This window comes from Rhipicephalus microplus, chromosome 4 (genome assembly GCF_043290135.1).
Source record: "Rhipicephalus microplus isolate Deutch F79 chromosome 4, USDA_Rmic, whole genome shotgun sequence".
NCBI classification, from domain to species: domain Eukaryota; kingdom Metazoa; phylum Arthropoda; class Arachnida; order Ixodida; family Ixodidae; genus Rhipicephalus; species Rhipicephalus microplus.
In genome coordinates this window covers 155,213,813-155,236,717 of record NC_134703.1, presented here as the reverse complement: position 1 = coordinate 155,236,717, position 22,905 = coordinate 155,213,813, and the positions used below count along the sequence as shown (strand labels likewise).

Below are 22,905 nucleotides of genomic sequence, written 5' to 3'. Positions count from 1 at the left end.
CTGTTTGTTCTGTTCCTATATTGGCTACAGGATCTCGTGTTGGTGTCGATTGCGGTTGGATGTGCCCATTGTCCCGTAGCTTTTCGCTTGGGTTGCTAGTTTGATTTTGAGAGGCCTGGACTATAGTTTTCGGGGTGGCTCCCATTAATTGGGCCAGCTGTTTTTCGAGCCACATTATTTTGTTCTCGTATTTGTCAAGGCGTTGCTTAAGCTGTTTGTTTTCAGCGATTACTGCTTGATAGTGTACGTTTTGTGTGATGGGGGGAGTACATGCAGACTTGGGAGCCACGGCTTCCGCCCAGCTTACCGGAAGTGATGATGCCTGTTGGGTGCATCCTTGATCCCCGCCGTTGCCTTTGGCTCCCCCTACTGGAGGACCGCGGTGGAGGTTCTGCTGAGTCGGTGCTGGCGCGCTCTTCTTGGATGGCGGGTGCGGCTTTCTGCCCGGGGACCGTGAACGCGACCGGGATCTTTGCTTGTCATCTGCTGACTTGTAGGCGTTTTCTTCCTCTTCAGAGGAGAACCAGCGGAGATTCTTGGTCCTCGGTGGGTCGTTGCTAGTGCCCTGTTGAAGCTTATCACTGTGGCCTGCTTGTACTTGCGGCTGTTTAGGCTTCGGTGGCTTAAGTCTTTTTTTGCAAGTTGGATCTCCTGTGGGGTGAGCCTCCCCGCACGAGGCGCAACTAATAGATCACGGATGTCCATCCGTTGGATTAGTCAGTCCGCACAGCCGGCAAATGGGGCGATCCGGATGCGGGCAAACGTCCGCGCGGTGTCCTTTTTCTCGGCAGACCTTGCAGACTTGAATCGTAGGTCGGAAGGGGTAGCAGCGGAGTTCACCCCCGTAATAGTAGACGGTACGAGGTAGCGTTGGACCGAAAAATGTAATGGCTGCGCTTTTCGTTGTGCCTATCATTCTGGCAGTGATGATCTCCACACCGTGCGTTCTGACACGTAGGTGCGCCATGAGAGTTTCGGTTGAGGTGTTCATCGGTACGCCGTGAATCACCCCTCTCAGAGTATCGTCTCCATTTGCGGCGTATGCACGGACAGCGTGAGCCCTGCCGTTAAGCACAAGGGCGCGTATCAGACGCACTTTGTCCGCCACTTCCTCATATTTGGTCGACAGAATCGCTATGTTTGACCCTGGGTTGATTCTAAGGATGAAATGGTCATCTCTGATGCCAGCTTGGCATGCCTCAATGATTGCTTGCGCAAGCGTAGGAGTCAGAATGTTTCTCAGCGGGAGGCCCTGGTTTGGACGAATGACGATCTTGTAATCGTCCTTCGGCAACGGCGGTAGCTTTGGCAATTTCTTGAATGTTGGCGTGCCTGTCTTAACTTGGTCCTGGAGCCCTGCGCTGCCGCGTCTCCGCTCCAGTGCCTCTTGCTTGCGTTTTTTGGTGGATTTCGCTGCCTGCCAGCTAGCGTCCTCGTCTGCATGCGATTGAGCGCCGATAGCGTCTCGGCTCACCGTATCGTGGTCGCTCTGGAGTTGATCCATTTGGTCGTCTGCTGTACCATCCTGGTCTAGGAGGTGGTATTGTTGGTCGGTCGCCGCGTTGAGAGCCATAGCTGGATGAAGCTCCGACGCGGGCGTCCCCAGCGTCGGTGCAGCTGCCGGCGGCTCCCCAGGTCAGCGTTTGGTGAGCGTCCTAGGGGTGACGAGCTTTCTGAAGTCCTTTGGCACCTCCAAGTGGCAAGAAATCCTCTTGAGTGGTGCCCAGGCGTTCCTCGGAACTTCTTGAAGCTGATAGTAACGTTTTCGAGTGGTTGCAGAAGGAAAAACACCACTAAAAATCATGAGAATCCAGAGCGCGAAGCGAGCGCGTCTGCACTACTTCGAGCCCCCTGGCGGTCTCACAACAGGCAGGTAATATTGTCGAAGAGCTGACAGGGGAGGCGGGACTTTCATGCTCTAAGCCCAAATCCGAGCTCTTTGTGGTTCGGGACAAACCAAGAGGGCTACATGCAAGACACTATATTCCACCACCGCCGTTAGAGGTAAAGGTAGAGAGTAGGCCGGTAGCTGAAGCTCAAACGATTAGAATTCTTGGCCTATATCTGCAAACCAACAGGAAGAATAGGGTGACCCTTGAAAAACTTAAGACCACGGTCAATGCTACTGTCAGGCTAATCGGAAGAATCGCTAACCGTAAGAGCGGGGTTAAATAAAAGAACTCTGTAAGCTGGTACAGGCGTTTGTGCTCAGCAGGATTACTTACGCGACACTTCTATATGAAGTTGGACGCTGCAGAAAAAGGTAAGGTTGAGGCTATGACCCGGCAAGCTTACAAGGCAGCGCTTGGGTTGCCTAACAACGCGCCTACAGAAAGGCTGTTAAAACTAGGGGTGCACAACACCCTGGATGAATTATGGGAGGCGCATCTGGTTATGCAGCACGCTAGGCTTTCGACAACCAAAGCGGGCAGGATCATATTGGAAAGGATTGGCAATGGAGCAGAGGCTCCCACTGGGGACACTAAAATTCAGGTACGGCGAGAGTTACATAAGGCCCTGTACATAAAACCTTTGCCCAAAAATATGCATCCGATTGACCATACGCAGCGCAGGCAGGCAAGAGCCAGAGCTTTACACGTTGAGTACGGCGAGTACAAAGCGGCAATCTTTACAGATGTTGCGGAATATAAGGACAAAGGCGCTTTTGTGATTGTGGTGGTGGACAGACGGGGACGCTTGATCCCCTCTGGATTGGTCAAAACGCACTACTCGGAAACTGCAGAGAAAGCGGCAATAGCGCTAGCTATAACTAATTCGCAGTCGGATTTGATTCTCAGTGATTCGAAGACAGCCATCCGAAATCTGGCGAGGGGCAGAATATCGGCGACCACCACATGATTTCTGCATGGGGCCACGGGACGAGAAATTAGAGAAATAAAAATTGTCTGAGTAGCAGCATACTCTGGGAACCCTGGGAACGAGGTGGCTGACCTGAATGCTTGAGGTTTCGTCAGCCGGTTAGGTGAGCCGCCAGTTCAGGGGAGGTCCGCGAGAGATGGGCTGGTGTCCTTTCATGACATAACGAATCATTATAAACTAGAACGGAGGTTTTATCCGCCCCCGAACATGCGGTCGACTAAAGCGCAGGAATGCGCCTGGAGAAAACTGCAGACGCGGTCTTTTCCCAGCCCTTACGTGTTGAACAAAATGTACCCGGAGGAGATTAAGCCGGAATGCAAATGGTGTCAGGCTGTGGCAACATATGATCACATACTTTGGGAATGTAGCATAGTGCCGCCGCCTGTGGATATTATGCGTGATCCCTCTCTTGAACGTCACTTCTCGCCCGCTGGAAAAGCCAGCGCCTCAATCACAGGTTGCGCAAGAAAATCTCCGACGTAAACAAGACCATCGAGGAGCACTGTCGCGTCCTCTCCAAGCGGCAGTGCGATGAGGTGTGCAACTTGGTAGATGGCCAGATGCGTAATGGCAAGACATAGAACCTGCTCAAGCACCTACTCAGCGAGACTAACACCAAAACTAACCAGCGGAACGTACTAGCGCGAGCCATGCACGAAGCCAAGCAGCCCTCTTTAGAAGAGGAGGTTTTGAAGCAGCTGGTGCAAAAGTACCTCCCTGTCGACTTGAACTCCGCAACAACGTACGCCGAGTACTCAGGACCGGCCAACACTGAACTGGACGCCGAGATATGCCACGAAGAGGTTTGGCAGGCGCTCCACGGGCTCAATGGGAGGTCTGCAGCGGGTCCCGACGGCAAAACTAATAAGACCCTCAGCAACCTGGACGACCGGTCAATCGACTACCTCACCGAGGTCATCAACGAGGCACGGAAGAGCAGCGAGGTCTCCGACACGTGGAAGGTCGCACGCACCGTGCTCATTCCCAAGCCGGGGAGGTCACCCAACGTGGACAACATACGCCCCATTTCGCTCACATCCTGCGTGGGAAAGGTAGCCGAGCATGTGGTCCTGAATAGGTTGACTCGGTACCTGGAAGACAATGGGCTCTACCCGCACACCATGATTGGTTTTCAGGCCAAGCTTCTGACGCAAGACGCTAAGAAGCTGCTCAAGCACCAAGTCATTGACTGTAACACTCGAGACATGCGGGCCATTCTCAGCCTCAACTTAGAGAAAGCCTTCGACAATGTTACTCACTCTTTCGTGTTGCGGTCGATTGCTGAGCTCGTCCTTGGAGTCAGATTCTACGAATATGTCAAATCGTTCTTGACTCGTAGGAGAGCCACCCTCAGTGTGGAAGACCTTGTCTCCGAGGAGATCAAGCTGGGATTGCGCAGCACGCCACAAGGGTCAGTGATATCGCCCACCCTGTTCAACCTTGTCATGGTTGGGTTGTCCAAGAGGCTATCATGTATCGAAGGCATTAACCACACAATTTACGCGGATGATATTACCATTTGGTGCACAGGTGTTTTTTTTTCGCTAGGGGGCCAGGCAAGGCTGGTGTGCCTTGCATGGGCTCCGTATTCTACGAAGTTTTTCTTGAACCAAGACTGCTTTTTTGGTGCCAACAGTGGTCTCTCTTGAACTACAGCAAGCTGCCGACGCTGCTGGTGAGTGCCTCAAACCTCTTTGTTCTTGCGGACCTTTGCAAACTTCAACTCTTGCTGAGCGGGGGAACACCACCTCATTAGCCCTAACGCCACCGGCACCGGCGTCGGGCTCGCGCTTCGACGCGCGTGCACAAGTTCATTCGGCAACGCAATGGCATACATGGTGAGTGGCACGGATTTACCGGCCACAGAATTTAACCCAGAAGAATGGAGTGTAGTCCTGAATGCCCGACAACGCTCACCTCGACAGCAGTCAAAAGAAACTGAAGGAACGCAGTCAAGTAAAGCGGTGTCAGCTGCCGAAACGCCAGCGCGCAAAACGGAATCACCGCAGAGCGTTTCCTCAAAGCTCGACCACACAGCTGTGGCGCGCCCTCGCTTAAAACGACTGCCACGGTTGCCAGTTGATGACTTCAAGATTGTCTTTCGTCCGAGTGCGGGCGTAGATCTGGCCCAATACGACAATGGAGAGTTACGAGCGCCTGTAGTCGCCAACAGCGCACTGGACTCTGTGGTTGCCGACGAAGATCTTGTGTGCACCAATCTGGCCAAGAATATTTTCACCGTGTCCACATCTTGCGCCGACCGAGTTGCCAACTATGCAAAAATACGAGAACTCACGTTACATGGTAAAAAACTGGGATTTCATGCGTACATAGCTCCCCCGGACGGGGCACGGGCAGGGATCATCTACCACGCTTGGAATGGTGAATCACCTGAGGACTTGCTTCAAGAATTACGTCGGGCGAATCCCCTTCTACCAATAGTCCAAGCAAGGGACATGGGGCGTACCTCACGCTCAGTGCTCATTCACTTCATGGCTGAGGAGCTTCCTCCGTCAGTCAAAATGTTTGGTCGTTTTCAACTTTACGCCGTTTTCTACGCCGTTTTTAAGTAACTTTCGACCGAAGGTGGAAGCGTGCCTAAACTGCAGACAAGTCGGCCACCGACGAGATGTATGTCCTTTGCCAAATCACCTCACTTGCTCAAGCTGTGGACAGAAACACCCGGAGGACTATCTCTGCACTCCGCAGTGCGTCATCTGTGGGGACGCTCACAAGACGGGTGACAGGGCATGCAAGCAACGCTTTCAGCGTGGCTTCAGCCGTCTCTATCGGCCACGACAAAGGCCGCAACAAGAGCACCAGCAGAAGCAGCCCGAGTTCCAGCTCGAGAAGGAGTTTTTTTCAAGCATCGACGGTAGAAATTGTAGCAGCTGAAGCAAGAGTCCTGGACGAAACCGCTAGCAGCAGAAGCAGGAGTCCTGGACGAAACCGTGGCAGCAAAAGCAAAAGCCCTGAACGAAGTGCATCACAAAGCCGTGACTTCAGCACCAAACCCGAAAAGGTGAGCTGGGCAAAGCAAGCCTCCTGCTCCTGTTGTATGCTCTCTGACGCTAAAGGAAATTCTAAAACTCCGGAGACTATCGAACGTTTAATGCGAGAGAATCAAGAGTTAAAGCAACAGTTGGCTCTGGTGCTGGAACGTTTAAGTGCACTTACAGCTGCCCCACCCGCGTCTTCTCCACCCCTATCCATCTCCCCCTCTATCATAGAGCCTGATATGGCAGCCGAGTCCGGGACCGATATTATAGATTCCTCTCCACAGCCATCAAAAAAGAAAAGGACAAAGCAGCTCGAGTCATTGGAGGATGATTTTAAAAGCACGAGTCAAAAAATTTGAAAAGAACACCGGGAACCCAAACAAAATGTTGATTTAGGCTTTAGGCAAATTGCTGAACGCTTCAATAAGATAGAGAGTATTTTAGGCGTGTTAGTTGCTCGGCTCGAATGTCTCCCGCAATCTCAACCCTCTCCAGCGCCTTCGCAGCCATAACCCCCTCCGGCACTCTTGCCTCATCTTCACCTTCTTCACTCTGCATATGACAATGGAATCGCCGTGGATTAAGAAACAAAAGAGACAACCTCTCATTTTATATACAGTGGTCTACATGGGCCCCTGATGTCATCTCCGTACAGGAGCCTTTAGAAGCTTGCAAACTCCTCGGCTATCAGGCTGTACATTCGCATCCTAGCTCCCCATGGGCTACCGCATATATACAGAGGAATATCTCGTTTAGAGCGCATGATCTTTCCGATCTTTACAGTGACTGCCTTCTTCTTGAACTTCTCTCACGTCATACACGACAAGGCACATATTTTATTTTGAATATTTATTCTCATCCTAGAGATGGCCTCGCTGCTGTTTTTGAAGCAATCGATAGGGCCATCCAAATAGCAAACTGCGCTCCCATAGTTGTAACGGGTGACTTTAATGCCCAACACGTAGATTGGGGTTACAGGAGAAACACTCGGAAGGGCACCAGCCTTCTTCAATACATTCAGCGAAACAGGTGCACTCTAGTCACTGACTGCATGCTACCAACACGAATTGGCAACAGTGTGAGCAGAGATACCACCCCTGACCTTACTTTCACTAAAAATGTGCGACAAGCTAAGTAGACACACAGTGGGGTCAACCTCGGCAGTGATCATTACATCCTAACAATTACACTGTCCCATGCCCATTTTCGTCCACAGTTTCATTTAAAACCTATTGTTGACTGGGACGAATTTCGTGAAATCCGAGACCGAAACCTGAAAAAACAAATTCAAGACTACAAAGACTGAGCGTCTCAGCTTAAACAGGATGTAGCTCTTAGTAAAAAGTTAGCCCCAGCCGCACGTATCCACGATCCAGTAGACAGCAGGCTACTCCACCTATGGGAGGCCTATCAGAGCTTGGAGAAGCGATGGCTCAAGCAAAAATATAATCACAAACTAAAACGCAAAATGTCACAAACACTCCAGCTTGTAACTGAACACGTGGCCGAACTTTCATCGCAGCAATAGAACCAGATATGTAACTGACTCGACAGTACTCTGCATATGAATAACTCTTGGTCCCTGCTTCGCCATATGTAAGACCCATGCTCCTCGCGATGTGAAAGTAATAAGCTAATTACGAAACTCTTGTTTGAAGTAGAAAAACAAGGACAAGGCGTTGAAACTGCTCTTAAAACTACGTATTTTCCTGGCCCAAGGCGAGAATCGTTACCTACCTACAATGGAGCTCCCAATTCAGACTTGGATGCACCAATTGCAGAGGCGGAAGCTTGGGCTGCGTTAAGCAAACTTCGCACCACATCTGCTCCAGGGCTAGATGGAATTACTAACAAGACACTCTGAAATTTAGACTCCAAGTCAGTGGCAGCTCTTACCAAATACATGAATCAACAATAGGAGCAGGGTACGCTGCCCCAGGAATGGAAATCAGCTAAGGTGACTTTCATACCCAAACGTAATAAGCCGTTAGACCTTAATAATTTGAGACCAATCTCTCTTACCTCATGTAAAGGAAAACTGATGGAGCATGTAATCCTCAATCGTCTTAATCGCTACATGGAACAAGAAAAACTGTTTCCCTCCACCATGTACGGCTTCCGAGCGGGACTCTCCACTCAGGATGTCATGCTGCAGCTTAAGGAGGATGTGCTAAATCCTACTTTTCCACACATCACCAGAGCCATCCTTGCATTGGACCTGACTAAGGCTTTTGATAATGTTTCTCACTCCTCGATTTCACAATCTCTTCGTAAACTAAACGTACGCTCTCGCACGCACAGGTATGTCTCTGCCTTTCTCAGCAATAGGTCTATCCGCCTACACTTGGACACTTTCAAAACCGATTCCTTCATGCTAGGTAGCAAAGGAACGCCCCAGGGATCAGTTTTGTTCCCGTTCCTTTTTAACGTTTCTCTCATACCGCTAGCGCGGGAACTTGCAAAACTTTCTTCTATCAATCACTCCTTGTACACGGATGACATCACCATCCGGGTCAATGCTGGCAACCATGGCGAAATGGAATCGAAGCTTCAGTTGGCCGCTGACATTGTTGTTAAACACGCCAACAATATTGGGCTCACCTGCTCGGCGGCTAAATCGGAGCTCCTAGTAATTGACTTTAAAAAGCAAGATACATGTCACATTCAAGTCAAGCTTGATGACACCCCTATTCGCAGGGTCCATAAAATTAATATTTTAGGCCTTAATATTTCCGACAATGGTTCGAACGCTCACACCTTAAAGCTAACCCGCACCTCAGTTCATAGTACAGCTTCCCTCATTAAGCGCATATCCGATCGTCATCACGGCATGAGGGAAGCAGACACGCCGCCTCATACAGGCCTTTTGCCTATGCAGAATTACCTATTCTATCCCCTACCTCTATCTCTCACTTACGGAGATCGAGCAACGTAACAGACTCATTCGTAATGCCTATAAAACTGCGCTCCAGCTCTCTCTAAATCAACAGCCACGGATAAACTACTTCAACTTGGGGTGCACAACACTCTGGGAGAGCTTGCAGAGGCGCATCTTTTCAACCAATATCAAAGACTATCACTCACAGAAACAGGACAGGTACTCCTGCGCCGACTTGGAATCAACGTTCCTGGTCACACCACGGCCACGCACGCAGTTCCCGTCTCTGTTAGCAGCAACCTGTTAATCCCACCACTCCCCAAAAATACTCACCCAGAACGTAATCGGGCGCGACGGGAAGCTCGAGCCAAGTCCCTTCAGAAGCGCTTCCCTCCTAATTCTCCCGCAGTTTATGTAGACGCGGCCGAATATGTAGATCATCGAGCTTTCGTGGTAGCCGTCGTAGATAGATTTCAAAAACTGGTCGCTAGTGCGTCCCTTCCAAATTCGACAGAATCCCTGGAAGCAGAGGAGGCGGCAATTGCTTTAGCCATTGTTCACTCCTCCGCTGAGTATATTTTTTCCGATTCAAAAACTGCAATTCGTAATTTCGCCACTTTCCGAACTCATTCCCCGGCTGCTAAAATTCTTAAATCATCTCCTCCGCCTGATCGCTTCATCACCCTCCTCTGGGTCCTTGCGAACTGTGGACACCCAGGCAACACGGCCGCTCACACCCAAGCCCAAGCACTCGCCAACCGGGCTCACAGCGACCTGCTTCCGCTTCGAGGTGCCAGGGATCAACTCCTCAGCTATCACGATATCATGCTATTTTACCGAATTTCCCGCTTAACGTATCCCCACCACATAAATCTCCTTCCAGAAGTGACCAGGCTTTGTGGCGCAGACTTCAAACGGCCACAGTGACGACTCCTTTTCTACTCTCCCTTTTTTCACATGGCGAAACCTCGCCTCATTGCAACTTATGTCCTAGCACCAGAGCCAACTTCCAGCACATATTTCTGAATTGTCCAAACAAATCCAAGCCCCCGTGGCAAAGGTCAGAACACCAGGAGCGATGGGAGGCTGCTCTGCGCAGCTCGCAACCGGGTTTACAGCTCCGGACAGTGAGCTGGGCCAGAAGGGTCGCCGAAGCACAGCAGTGTCCGGCCCCCTAGAGCGGCCCGAGGGCTCATCGTCATCCTGATTCCACTTCCCTTGCCTCCCCACCTCAAAGGATTCCTTCGTGAATCAATAAAGTTGATTACCTACCTACCTGGTGCACAGGTGGCAGTGACGGGCAAGTCGAGCGCTCCCCGCAGGAGGCCATAGACACCACGGAAGATTACCTTCGTCCCACAGGCCTGAGGTCCCCAGGCAAGTCCGAGTTCCTCCCCTACCAACCCACTAGGCGAGGGCCCAAGCCCGAAAACTGGCAGCCGATCTCGAAAAGTGATGTCAAGCTCTACACCGGAGATGGCAGCGCAACACCCAGAGTCGACTCCATTCGGGTCCTCGGCATGACCATCGAGTCCATGGTTCCAACGGCAAGACTATACTCAAGCTCGCCGCCAAAAAGAATAACGCGGTTCGGCTGGTTTGGTGGGTGGCCAACCACTACCAGGGCCTCAAAGAAGACAACCTAATCCGCTTGGTCAATGCCTTTGTGCTCTGCCACTTTTGACATGTCGCGGCCATGCACAATTGGCAGCGTGCCGAGCGTGACAAGATCAACGTCTTGCTCAGAAATATTACCAAGCGGGCCCTCGGTATCCCAATCAGGACGCACACCGAGCGCCTGCTCCAGCTCAGAGTACACAATACGTTGGAGGAGATTGCCGAAGCGCAGGAGCGGGCCCAGCTCGCGCGCCTTTCGAGCTCCCAGACCACCAGACATATACTCCGAGAGCTCGGTCACTCTCCGGCTGAAGTGGACGAGAAGATAAGACAGGTGCCCGTGAGATTCGTGACCTCATCACCGTGGCACCGATACCGAGGAATGTCCATCCCGAGCACAATCGTGGTAGGCGACGGGCTGGAGCTGCCACTCTTCTCAAGCAGATTCACAGTGAGGAGCACGGCGTCAGCTTTGTCGACGCGGCAGTGTACCGTGGGAGCCGCGCCTTCTGCGCAGTCGTCGTCGACTCCAAACAGCAAATCACCTACTGAGCATCGGTTCACACTGGCGATCCGACGATTGCCGAGCAAGTGTCCATCGCCCTGGCCATCCTGGAAAGTGAAAGGGAGGTCATCTAGACTCTAGGTCAGCTATTCGCACTTTTGAGCGCGGTGTAATCTCCAAGAAAGCCCTGCGCGTGCTCCAGAGTGGTGGCCGCGACGGCATCAAGCACCACGTACTGGTCTGGTTTCCTGCACATATTGGACAGGTCCAAGGCGCTCCCCCCAACCTCAACGAGTCTGCCCACGAGGCTGCGCGCGCGCTAACCGACCACGCCGGTTCTGGGCAACGATACGGGGCCAACGGGGTTGCGGCAAACAGGGACGCGCCTGCCACGTACAACGAAATAACAAAACATTTTTACCTCGCGCGGAGACTATATCCACTCCTTCATCCAAATCTTAATAGGCCACAGGCCCTTACGCTCAGACTACTGTAGACCGACATGTACCCTAACCTTAGATCCCTTCACGCTATTCATCCTGACGTGTTCCCCAATGACGCTTGCCCCGCATGTGGGGATGTATCCACGCTGGCGCACATGCTCTGGGATTGCAAGGCAATGTACACTAACCCCAACACTACATCGGTCAGGTGGTAAGCGGCCCTATGCAGCTCTCTCCTGGCCGACCAACTTTGGGCCGTCCAGCAGGCCCGCGAAGCGGCCGATAGGCTTGGCCTAACGGTCCCGACGTGGGAGTCGCCCGCTGCGCGCTGACGCGCGCCTTGCAGGACCTCAATAAAGATTCGCAACCAACCACCAAACCTCTCTTGAGCACTGGGAGGACGTGTTGACCAGCTCAGACCCAGTCGTCCAGTTGAGGGTCGTGGAGTGGGCCACACAGGTCGCCGCGAACCTTGGGTTGATGGCCATCTAACACGGAATCATCCGCAGTTGCTTTCTGACGAAATAAAGTTTTACCATCCATCGAGTCATTCGGCCACTTCAGTCACTGGCGTGCCTTTGGCGTGTTTCATGAAGTAATAAGGGGCGCTTCATTTCCGTTTGCTGAAAGAACTTGTGGTGTGTTGAGCAGCCATAAATGAAATCTGCTGAAAGAAGGCGCCCACACTGTGAGTGAATATGCGAATAAAGTGCTTCGTTAGTGGTTGCCGGTTAGGTTACCCTACGTGCCAAGAAAATGTAATAATATGCAATGTTCGTTCTGATCCCGAACGCCTCAAAGCATGCACTCAAGCGGTTTCCGGGAGAGACCATCCGTTCAGCACAAACGATGCAGTCTGCATGAAACACTCCACAGATGAGATTATTCGTCGTAAATGTGCATGAATAACTGCTGCACGACCATTTATTTAATGTTTATGCAACACGATGATACGTGCAATAAATAGTGTTGTTTTTTTCTGTTACAGGTGCAGTGAGCTTTCCTTTTCTTTTTTGCTGTATTACGTTGTGCATCCGCTGCTTTTTGTGAGACAGCTTCTAGTGGCGTTCCTGGAAATGTTCGCTGATTGTTCAATGCAAAAAAAAAACACTGTAGTCTTCTTTCCGTGCTTAGTGAGAAGAGATGGGGAAATCAGCGAGAAGATATACGCAGGGTCCCCCGTGAACTTGTCTCCCAGTGGGTAATCACACGCTCGTGAACGTTTTTAGTTATCATTAAAGCCGCAAAAATAGAATTTGGCGCAACACCAGACAGTATCTATGTAATGCACTCCTACAAATTGGTAAAGGTATTTAAGTGGTTGCTTCTCTTTTTACGAGCAGTCACGTGGTCTTATTCAAGTTCTGCTTTGCTCGTCATCAAAAGCATGTGCGTCCCCCCATGCCGTTCGCGCGCTTCGCAGATCCAGCTTGCCGATCCGATTGCCCCACCTACCATTAGCGTGTGCACGAAAACTAGCGCATATAACGAACCGCCTGATACAAAGTTTTGGATAGCATGTCAGTTATGTGCGTATTTTTACGCGCCAAGCTGTATTAAGTTGACAGGACGTGTGAGAACCACTTAAAATACCAGCATGCGTTCCATAGAAAGGCATGCAGATCGTGCTCTCCACGCGACTCAAGCACCCGGCATGCTTGCAGACAATAACCAATTTTCACTCTTTGGTACAAACAACACTCATGAGCCACTTAATTCAAATTTCCCGCGAAAGACCGGTTCCTATAGCAACGCTTTCTTCTGTCTTCAGTTGCGTCTACTCGCCGATAGGCACGCTGCCGGCAGCGGTCCGACGGGCGCGCGTCGCTGTTACTTTATCTGGTCGATCGCGTCACGCGAGTGTCCCGACCTTAAGTGTTTGTATCTTACACCATGGCTAAAGAGTAGTAATTTGCGTGCGGCTACACGTGCAGCAGCTCCGCCTCCGTAGTTTTGCCTTCAATGCCAATAAAAGTCGTCGCGAAGTACACCACATAGCAAGCCAGGTCTCATAACTTTTTTTCAAGTAGACCAATAATGTTCGTGACACTACTACTGCTGTTGCAGGGCTGGCTATCCAATTTTACAAATATTGCATATGCAATCCTACGATACAACCGTCATGTGGCGTTTACGTGAATTGTATATAAGCACCAAGTCATGAAGTTTATTCATGTAGCAGCGTCCAGGACTACAATCTTCGTGAGCACAAGCGTGACTTTTCAGCATATACCACTCCAGGTGTTGTTAATACCTATGTTTCTTCTCGTATCGTTACGCAACTGTAAACAGCTGCTTATATATAACATCGGTACATACCTTAGAATCATTTCATAACATTTCACTCAACAAAAAAAGTTGCAACACATTTACCTTACACTGCATGCATCACATAACATCGATTCCCAAGTACATTGGATTCGATTATATGTTTTTCTTCACCTCCCCCTTTTTCTTGCCCACTATCGTCACCGCTTTTTCTTTTTTGCTACACATCTGATTCTCCTCCATTTCGCTGCCGCGAGATGCAAGTATGCAACCATAACCGTGGGCCAGCGACAACCAGACTTTACTCCACTAATCGCACCGAGGCTTTAGGCATTTGGCGACTAGGCAACCCACTATCCCGCTTCCGAAACCTGTGGGAGATAGCACTCCAGATTCCCGACACACCGCGTTTGGCGGGGAGCGCTGAAGATGCTGCTGACTGGTTCACTTCGCAATTCTAACAGACAGTTGTTTTGAAAGCTTCTAGTCCGGTCTTGCTTTAAGACATAACAAAGAAAACTCCTCTTAAACATAAATACCATGTCCGTAACCAAAGTATTGAATTTGTTAATTCCGTAAAATATTTGGGATTGACCATTAATACGAAACTAAGTTGGGATGCTCACATCGACAACGTTTGCGCCAAGGCCTACAAGAAGCTATGCTTCTTAAGAAGGAAGCTGAGGTCATGTGATTGGAAAGTTAAACTTGCAGCCTATAAAACCCTAGTTCAACCAGTGCTAGAATACGCATCCCTTGCGTGGGACCCATATTTAAAGAAATACATAGATAAAGTGGAAAGGATTCAGCGGCTAAGCGCACGGTTCATTTTTTCAGACTTTAGGCGCCTCTCCTCCGTTTCAGAAATGTTAAATAAATGTGAGCTGGAACCACTTGAATGTAGGCGAAGAATTGCAAGGTTAGTCTTCTTTTATAAACTATACAACAATGAATCTGGTTTAAATAAAGAATTGTACATTCTGCCATCTCCTCAGCGCTCAGCAAGGTTAAATCATTCAAAAACTGTAAGACCATATGTTCCTAAAAATAACACATTCAAGTACTCCTTTTTTGTAAGAACCATTGAAGACTGGAATTCACTGCCTTCCGACTGCGTGCACGCTCCGACTTTTCTAGTTTTGACCTCTGTGTTAGGAACCTTATGTAACCCTCTCCTGCTAGGATGGTAAAAAACTGTCTGCAGTATTCCTTAAATAAAATAAATAAAAAAATAAAAATTCGAAGATCGGAGGCAGCCTCACAAAAACGACTAGATAGGCATCGTCCCGACGTGGTGGTCTAGGGGCTAAGGTACTCGGCTGCTGACCCGCTGATAGCGGGATCAAATCCCGGCTACATTTTCGATGGAGGCGAAAATGCTGTAGGTCCGTGTGCTCAGAGTTGGGTGCACGTTAAAGAACTTCAGGTGGTCGAAATTTCCGGAGCCCTCCACTACGACGTCTCTCACAATCATATAGTGGTTTTGGGACGTTAAACCCCACATACCAATCAATCAACTAGATAGGCATCGTGAGGGAACAGCGAGGACGGTGGTTCGCTCGCTACAGGCTTGGTTAGCTTTGACAAACTTATGGCACTGTGGTGGCGGTGACTAGGGGAAAAAGGGGGCAAAGAACCTTCTTATATTCAGCGGGAAAACGTAGTGTACGTTGGGGGCAGTTGCTAACCGAGCAGTACACGACAGCTTTATGTAACGCTACCCAGCTTGGCGTTTTCCTACCAAGCAGCTGGAGCACGTTTCTTTTTTTGTTGTTGTTGTTGTTGTTGTCACGGCATTGTGCAATAAATAAAATTTGTAGGACACTTGCTACTTTTATTCAACTGTTCTAGCTCGTATGCGTGTTATGTAGATTCCAAGTGCAAATGTCTACCATTTTTTCTTTCTCTTTTGTGGTGGTAATATAATTTGCAGTCGTTCTTTGTAATGCAAAAACGAGATAGTGTAGCTAGCACTTCGTACACGAGAGAACCAGCAATGACTCCAAATACGTTTTGTATTCACCTACAGATATTTCACAAAAACGTTACGGGCGTAATTAACGAAAATTAGACATAGAACTGGTGAAAGTTGTGACAGCGAAAGAAATTCTCAAAACACTCTCTAACAAACAGCATGTGCGTGGCAGGTAACTAAACAATGAACGAATATTGGACACAGGTTCGTTTATGCTCAAGGCATACTTGGCTAAAACGGGCCCGGCCGGACCGGGCCCATACCTTTCGGTCCCACGCTGGGTGTGGGCCGTATATAAAAACTCCGGGCCGGGCTCGAGAGGGTCGGAAAAATCGGCCCGTGCAGTGCTCTAATGAAGATTTCTTTTGTGGTGTGCACGTTTGCATGCCCTGTCTTTTATACATTCAGTGACGGACTACATACTTTAGCACGCGGCTCTTGTCTTTCGGTTGCGCTGGGACGCCGCAAAGAAGACATGTTAGACTGTGGTTGACATCAACTTTCTCATTACTCAGTGACGCCCCAGCCGTACTAATTAAAGATACGTACGACCTCAATCAGAAAAGACAGCCACGTTTTAAACAACACTTCGAGTTACGCGTTAGGTTACCAATGACGAAGTCACAGCTTTTCTGCGTATATATTGTAACTTGGATGTCCATTGATGTCACACATTTGTGTTGCCTTTTTTTGTACTTGAAACACAAGAGGCGCTACGGGCCTTCGCAAAGGGAACGGTCTCAAAACAAACGCTGAGAATACTACATGGCGAGGACATTAGGCATCATATTCTGAATGGGTTCCCAGCTCAACTTGGACAAATCGATGACTCCCCTCCCAATCTCAATGAAGCAGCACACGAAGCAGCGCGAGACCTCATACCATACCACCCCGGGCATGCGTTTTACTGGTGAAGGGGATAACCGGTAAATTCTCACAACATATAACAAGCTCACTACACATTTATACCTGTCCAGAAAGATTTTGCCTCCACCTCACATCACAAAAATTTACTCGGCCCCAAGCCCATACACTAAGGCTTTTGCAAACGTGGATGTACCGTACTTAGAAAACGTTACAGATCATGTATCCTGACGAATACCCAAGTAATCTTTGCCCACATTGTGGGGTAATAGCTTAATTAGAACACATGCTCTGCCAGTGCACCAAATTCGCTCAATTATCGAACGTCACCTCTGCCAGATGGGAGGCGGCAATCCGCAGCTCGTCCTTGGCAGATCAGTTCTGGGCTGTCCACCAAGCCCGCGAGGCGGTTGAGGAGTATTAAAAATTCGGCAAGTTAGTAACAATTCACTTTTAAGGTAAACAGCGCGAAATACGAAGACAGAGAAGTAGGACGGCACAGGACAAGCGCTGAGGAGCTCGGCATCTTAGTCCCCACGTGGGAGCGGCCCAAAACACAGTTACCTGTGTTTTGGAGGACCCAATCACAGTTTATCCAATCCAAAGCAACTGCCTTGCTTTGGAATTCCTACCTAAATTCACAATTGTTCTGATTTGTTGCCGTAACCGCAAGCACTCAGGCGACCATATAACAGAAGCATGCAACCTAATTGTCGGGTAACAATAGGGGTGATTATAGAAATAGGCTAAACTGTGTTGGGAGAAAGGTAATGAAAAAAGTTCGGCAGAACATTCGTGTAAGCGACAGCACGAGCCTCCTAGGGCTGCAGTTATGATTCTCTTCGCTGATTGCTCAGTTGTTTTACCGCGTTCGTTTAAATGTTGAAGCGTTGTAATATATTTACCCGTCTCGCACACTTACATGGCGTGGCAATCTGCTATACCTGTAATCTTGTCCATCGCAAAAGTCCCAAGCAGACGCCTGGCATGCAGAATCGCCTTTCATCAACGCTGGCGCCTGAATCGACGACTTGGTCCAGAAACCTTCAGGCAATTGTGGCAGTCCAAGGGAAACGTAGAACGCCTCCGCTTCCTTGAATGCGTCAATTTCTGTAAAATTTTCCCGCTGAAAACGAACGAACACAAGAAAGCGCATTTTCTCGTGAATCACTAAATCGGCGGACGCACACGATACAAAAAAAACGAGTGTAATAGTTTGACAGCGCTGCGAATAGATTATGTACCATTATACGAGTGACTCGCAATAACAGCGGCCAGTTTCCACTAATAATGGTTTACACCTGACTTTATTGGTCTAAATTTTTGAAATACCGGTATTTTATGGCATGGTGGCTGTGAAGGCGTCCAGGCAGCCGAATCACGTTACGGTTATCCTGCCTAGATTTCATAACGACATGGCTGGAACTATAATCACCTCAGTGCATTAGTGACGATAGAATCTACATACCATGTACTGATAACGTCAACGTCTCATCATAAACTCCACGTTACAGGATGCAGGTACTCTGCATGACGGTTTAAATTACGTGAACGCAACTCATCTGTTGCGTAAGACGTATACATTGAGCAGAGCTGTGCATACCTTCAAGTTCAGGGAAATCTGTTCGCCGTTCCAGGTTGATGTCTTTAAAGGGTCTGTCAAACCCGCCACCGTGCTTGTCAAGCAACCCTGTATGTCTAACGGGACAGTTCACGTTCCAGGGTTAAAAACATGGATAATTAGCGTGCACGTTGTACACCCACATCTGCGTGTATGTCTCTGAAGTACGAACAAATCATGCATAGCGAATTACCATGAGGTAGTCGTTGTGGTGTCAATCATGTCCTGAGAATAACTATGTTAAATGGAAGGATTCTTGGGAAATATGCAGGTGCAGATGTATAGTTGGCTGCTGAAAGATAGTTTCACACCTGTCTTTTGAGCCTATGTTTACTCCTGAAAAGTGTTACCTAAGAGAATGGTCTTCGCCGTGGGACCGAATGTGATAAAATATAGTTTTTAGTTGAGTGACTTGGAGTTATTACGCTGGACGCTGTGTTCATTAACATTAACTGTGACCCACTGAAAACTTTAAAGCTGCCTTTTGTATGCCACACGCATTTCCCATGTGCACAGAGTCAAGGTTCTGTAGCTATATGCATGTTGAAAGGGATTGTAGTAGTCCATCTTTGTTTTTTGTTTCTCCTATTCCTTTATGTTACGCCTGTACTTCAGCACTTTCGTGCTTCCACAGCAATCTCTTTCAACATGCACTTTAACCAACTAACCCAAACAACCGTTCTTCTCCAATGTAGTTATATGGTTGACCGTGTCGCCCTTCCTTGTCCCGTATGTCAGAGTTTTGTTTCATCTTCAGTAAAAATAATTATATGGTACTAAATACTAATAAACGCGTTCACGTTAGTTTCACCAAAAGGGTAAATACGTTTACAAATCAGTACATCTCAAGCAATGAAGTTATTGGTGAAGAACACAAACACAAGTACTTGAGTGTCATATTTTCTGAGGATGGGGGATGGTCTGAACACATTGCCAGTGTTCTCAGCAGAGCTGGAAAAGCCCTAGGCTTTTAACAAAGAAATCTTAAACATTTAACCAAGGAGGTTACACAGGCCGAATATTACGCCTATGTCAAACCAGTACTGAAATACACCTGCCCTGTGTGGCATCCGTTTCACAAAGTACACATTCATGCACTAGAGCGCATTCAGTCGATAGCAGAAAACTTTTTCTAGGAAAATATGACCGAACTGAAAGCTCTCATTGTATGAAAAGATAACTTAATTGGCAATACTTACAATATCGAAGACGTAGTCTTAAACTGAAACTATTTTATTCAATCTACAACAAGAAAACAGGCATTAATCCTTCAGAATATTTAAAACCAGCGCATTAGCATTTCTCTCGTCATGACCACAAATTTAAAGTACGGCCATACAACCCCAGAACGGATATCTTTAAGCATTCCTTTTTTTTTCCGCAAGCTATTGTCGAATGGAATATGTTACCAGCTGATTTAGTTGGCCACAAGACTGCGGATTCATTCTATGAGGCACTGCGCAACCCCGCAATAATGCCTAAGATGGCGCTGCCGGTAACCTTCTAAATAAAAAAAAACACTAATAAAACCTAAACAATTACACAGTCTCTCGCTAAAGTGAACCATGTGTAGATGCGCTTACACTGGCGGCTGCGTTGACACTGGCGCTCATCGCGACGTTGCGCTTGATCGAGAGAAACCTGGGGAGGCGCAAAGCACACGGTGATGTTCCAGTGTTTCCTACTGGAACATGCCAATTGGCGCTAATGGGTAATGAGAGACAGACGACTTCTGTTTGATACAGAGAACCGCAATCCACTTTAAGGTAACCAGCACGCGGCTAATTTTTGTTGTTTAACAACACACAGGATAAATTCTCCACCGGCACTACCTTGGAGATCAAAATTCGGTGCCTGTATAAACGGTGTGGTCACTGAATGGTTGTGCAGCATGAGCAGTCGGTTTCTTCATTAGAGAAACTCGCTAGCAGACGCTTCCTGCGACGGCGTTGCGGGGCGAGAGAGGAAGCGGACGTGCATACGCAGCAAAAGTGGTCACGCCGCACAACGGATCGAGCTCGATCCAAAGCTGCTTCGCATCTAAGAACAATTTAGTACCTTCGTAAATACTTATCTAGCCAATCAACGTGTTCAATCTCGGTGATCATGTCACGGTGTTAGGCGAGCTTACACACTACCAATTTTAGCATCGAATGAAAGTCGTAACAGTTTACCCAGGAGGTGAACGTCAATGGGACCCGCAGAAGCCACGCGCTTAGATCCGTACTTTCTGGTGAGCCTTTCTCGCACCACAGCGTGCATGCGCTGGTATAGTGGAAGAAGTTTGTTCCAAAACACTTCTGTGTCTTCTCTGAACGTCGGCCACTCGTAAGGATTCATGACGTAGTCCGCTGCACTCTTAAAACCTGAAAGAAACGAGGGCAAAAAAAGAAAAAAATAGAACGTTAGCGGCCTTTTTTGCGCACATCCACGTCAACAAGCGTCGTTACCGTTCATCTTGCTTTCTGCGCTGATAATCGTCAATATCTCGGAGAAGGCCCGCCCAAAACGCCGAGTCTGTCTGGTCCATTCTTTGAAATAGTGAAGCCGCTCGGCGCTGTTCTCCGAGAGGCTCATGATGCGCCGCAAATCTTGAAGAGATCACACGGGCTGCGGTTAGCAGTATACGGGCGTCATGTGGATGTCATAGCGTTTGCAAAATGTACGGAAATCACGCACAGCGAATTTTGAAGAACTTTCTGTGACTGCATCAAAGTTGCGCCAAATTATTTCATGGCACCCAATACAATAGAGCAGCGAAAAAAACAAGGGGGGATCTTTTCAGCGGTGGGGCCAAGCCTGAAGGATCAGCTGAGGTAGGCATCTTTACTCGGTATACAGCAGTCAATTCTAGCTTATATATAGACAATCTAAGGCCTTGATATAACCGCATGGACATAGAAAGGGACAGTTAGGGCTCGAAAAGGAGTGATGAAGCTTTCTCTGTCTCAGTTCCTCCTCATTTCTCTCTCTCTTTCTTTTCTTGATGCTGTTTTTTCCCTGCCTTTCTATCTTGTTATTCATAATTCCCGCCAACAAAGACCCAATAAAATGGCTCCAACAATAATCTGGGGTTTTACGTTTTAAAATCACGATATGGTTACTAGAGGCACTGTAAAGGAGGACTCCGGAAAATTCTACCATCTGGTGTCGTTTAACGTGCGCTGACATTGCACACAACACGGGCATCTGTCGCTTCGCCTCCGACGAAATGTGACCGCCGCGGCCGGAATTGAACCTGCGACTTTCGGATCGGCAGCCGAGGAAACGCTGCACCATCGTGGCTGACGGTGACACCTTTTCTTTCTCTCTCTTACGCGAACACTATAGGTGTGCTTTCCACTGGTTTCGTTCGCTCAAACCGCGGTAGACAGCAGCACGATTGAGGCGCACCAATGTACTGGTCAAGGTTTTTATTGGGATAGCAATTATATCGACACTCTCGGCTACATTTCGCCGCCGGCGTCAGCGAGGGCGTCGATGTCGCCGTCATTCACCGTATATGTATACGTATATATATATATATATATATATATATATATATATATATATATATATATATATGTGTGTGTGTGTGTGTGTGTGTGTGTGTGTGTGTGTGTGTGTGTGTGTGTGTGTGTGTGTGTGTGTGTGTGTGTGTGTGTGTGTGTTTGTGTGTGTGTGTGTGTGTGTGTGTGTGCGTGTGTGTGTGTGTGTGTGTGTGTGTGTGTGTGTGCGTGTGTGTGTGTGTGTGTGTGTGTGTGTGTGTGTGTGTGTGTGTGTGTGTGTGTGTGTGTGTGTGTGTGTGTGTGTGTGTGTGTGACGTACAAAGCGATGGGTGGTAGAGGCAGAGGAAGAAGTGCTTTAGAATAAACACGGGGTATGAGCCAGGCCAGAGGAAATAGACATGGGCCGGGCATGTAGCGCGTATACAGGATAACCACTGGTCATTAAGGGTAACTGACTGGATTCCCAGAGAAGGCAACTGGGTTAGGGGGAGACAGAAGGTTAGGGGGGCAGATGAGCTTAAGAAGTTTGCGGGTATAAATTGGCAGCAGCAAGCACAGGACCGAGTTGACTGGCGGAACATGGGAGAGGCCTTTGTCCTGCAGTGGACGTAGTCAGGCTGATGATGGTGATAATTATGATGATGATGATTATGATGATGATGATGATGATGATGATCCAGGCCACGTCTCTCATTCATCATAGCGTCACACGAGTCGACAGTATGAAGACCTGCCAGCCCCTTCATCAGCCGCTCATCATCTACGCAGTTCTCCGCAAGACACCATGATCACACATGGACTACCGTCCAAGCGCCTAGTATTACGCATCGGCCAGCATCATGTCAGAACCATCTGCTGACCTTGACATCCCCAAGTACACCGGATCAGCGGACGACGGACCCGTAGAAGACTGGTTCAACCTCTTCGAGCTCCACGCCACCGCTGCATAATGGTCGGAACGGGAAATGATCACCAACTTCACTGACTACATCTCCGGTGAGGCATTTAAGTTTTACCTGACACACATATTCGAAAACGACGAATCGTGGCAAAATATCAAAGAGATGATCGCCCGTTTTAACGACTACTACAAGGACTTCCTCATTACCGACCATCTGCATACAACCAAACTCGACCGTCACAGTCCACGCTTATTTCTCATGGAACGTAGCTTTCCACCAGGTTCCTCTTCACGAAAGCCGGTATTTTCAAAGTCGTCGCTCCAGCATACGACACGAGACGTTGCTTACCCACCTCATGCACTTCATTTTTCGTCTCACATATGTGGTCCACCACCCGGTTTTCCATCACGCGGCTCTTCAAGCGCTCCTGACGCTCACCGTTTGCCTCATAAGGACACAATGTTC

At 48.7% G+C, this 22,905-nt stretch overlaps 1 protein-coding gene across 1 annotated transcript in view; it reads right to left on the bottom strand.

Annotated features, from left to right (window-relative positions):
- The window catches only part of LOC142814652 (angiotensin-converting enzyme-like), a 76,754-nt gene that overhangs the window by 33,858 nt on the left and 19,991 nt on the right, over positions 1–22,905 (bottom strand). The window contains exons 4-7 of the mRNA XM_075893786.1: positions 20,501–20,641; positions 20,225–20,416; positions 18,033–18,127; positions 17,374–17,555 (exon numbers count right to left, since the gene is read on the bottom strand). Coding sequence (XP_075749901.1) covers positions 17,374–17,555; positions 18,033–18,127; positions 20,225–20,416; positions 20,501–20,641 — 610 coding nt within the window. The remainder of the gene's footprint in view (positions 1–17,373; positions 17,556–18,032; positions 18,128–20,224; positions 20,417–20,500; positions 20,642–22,905) is intronic.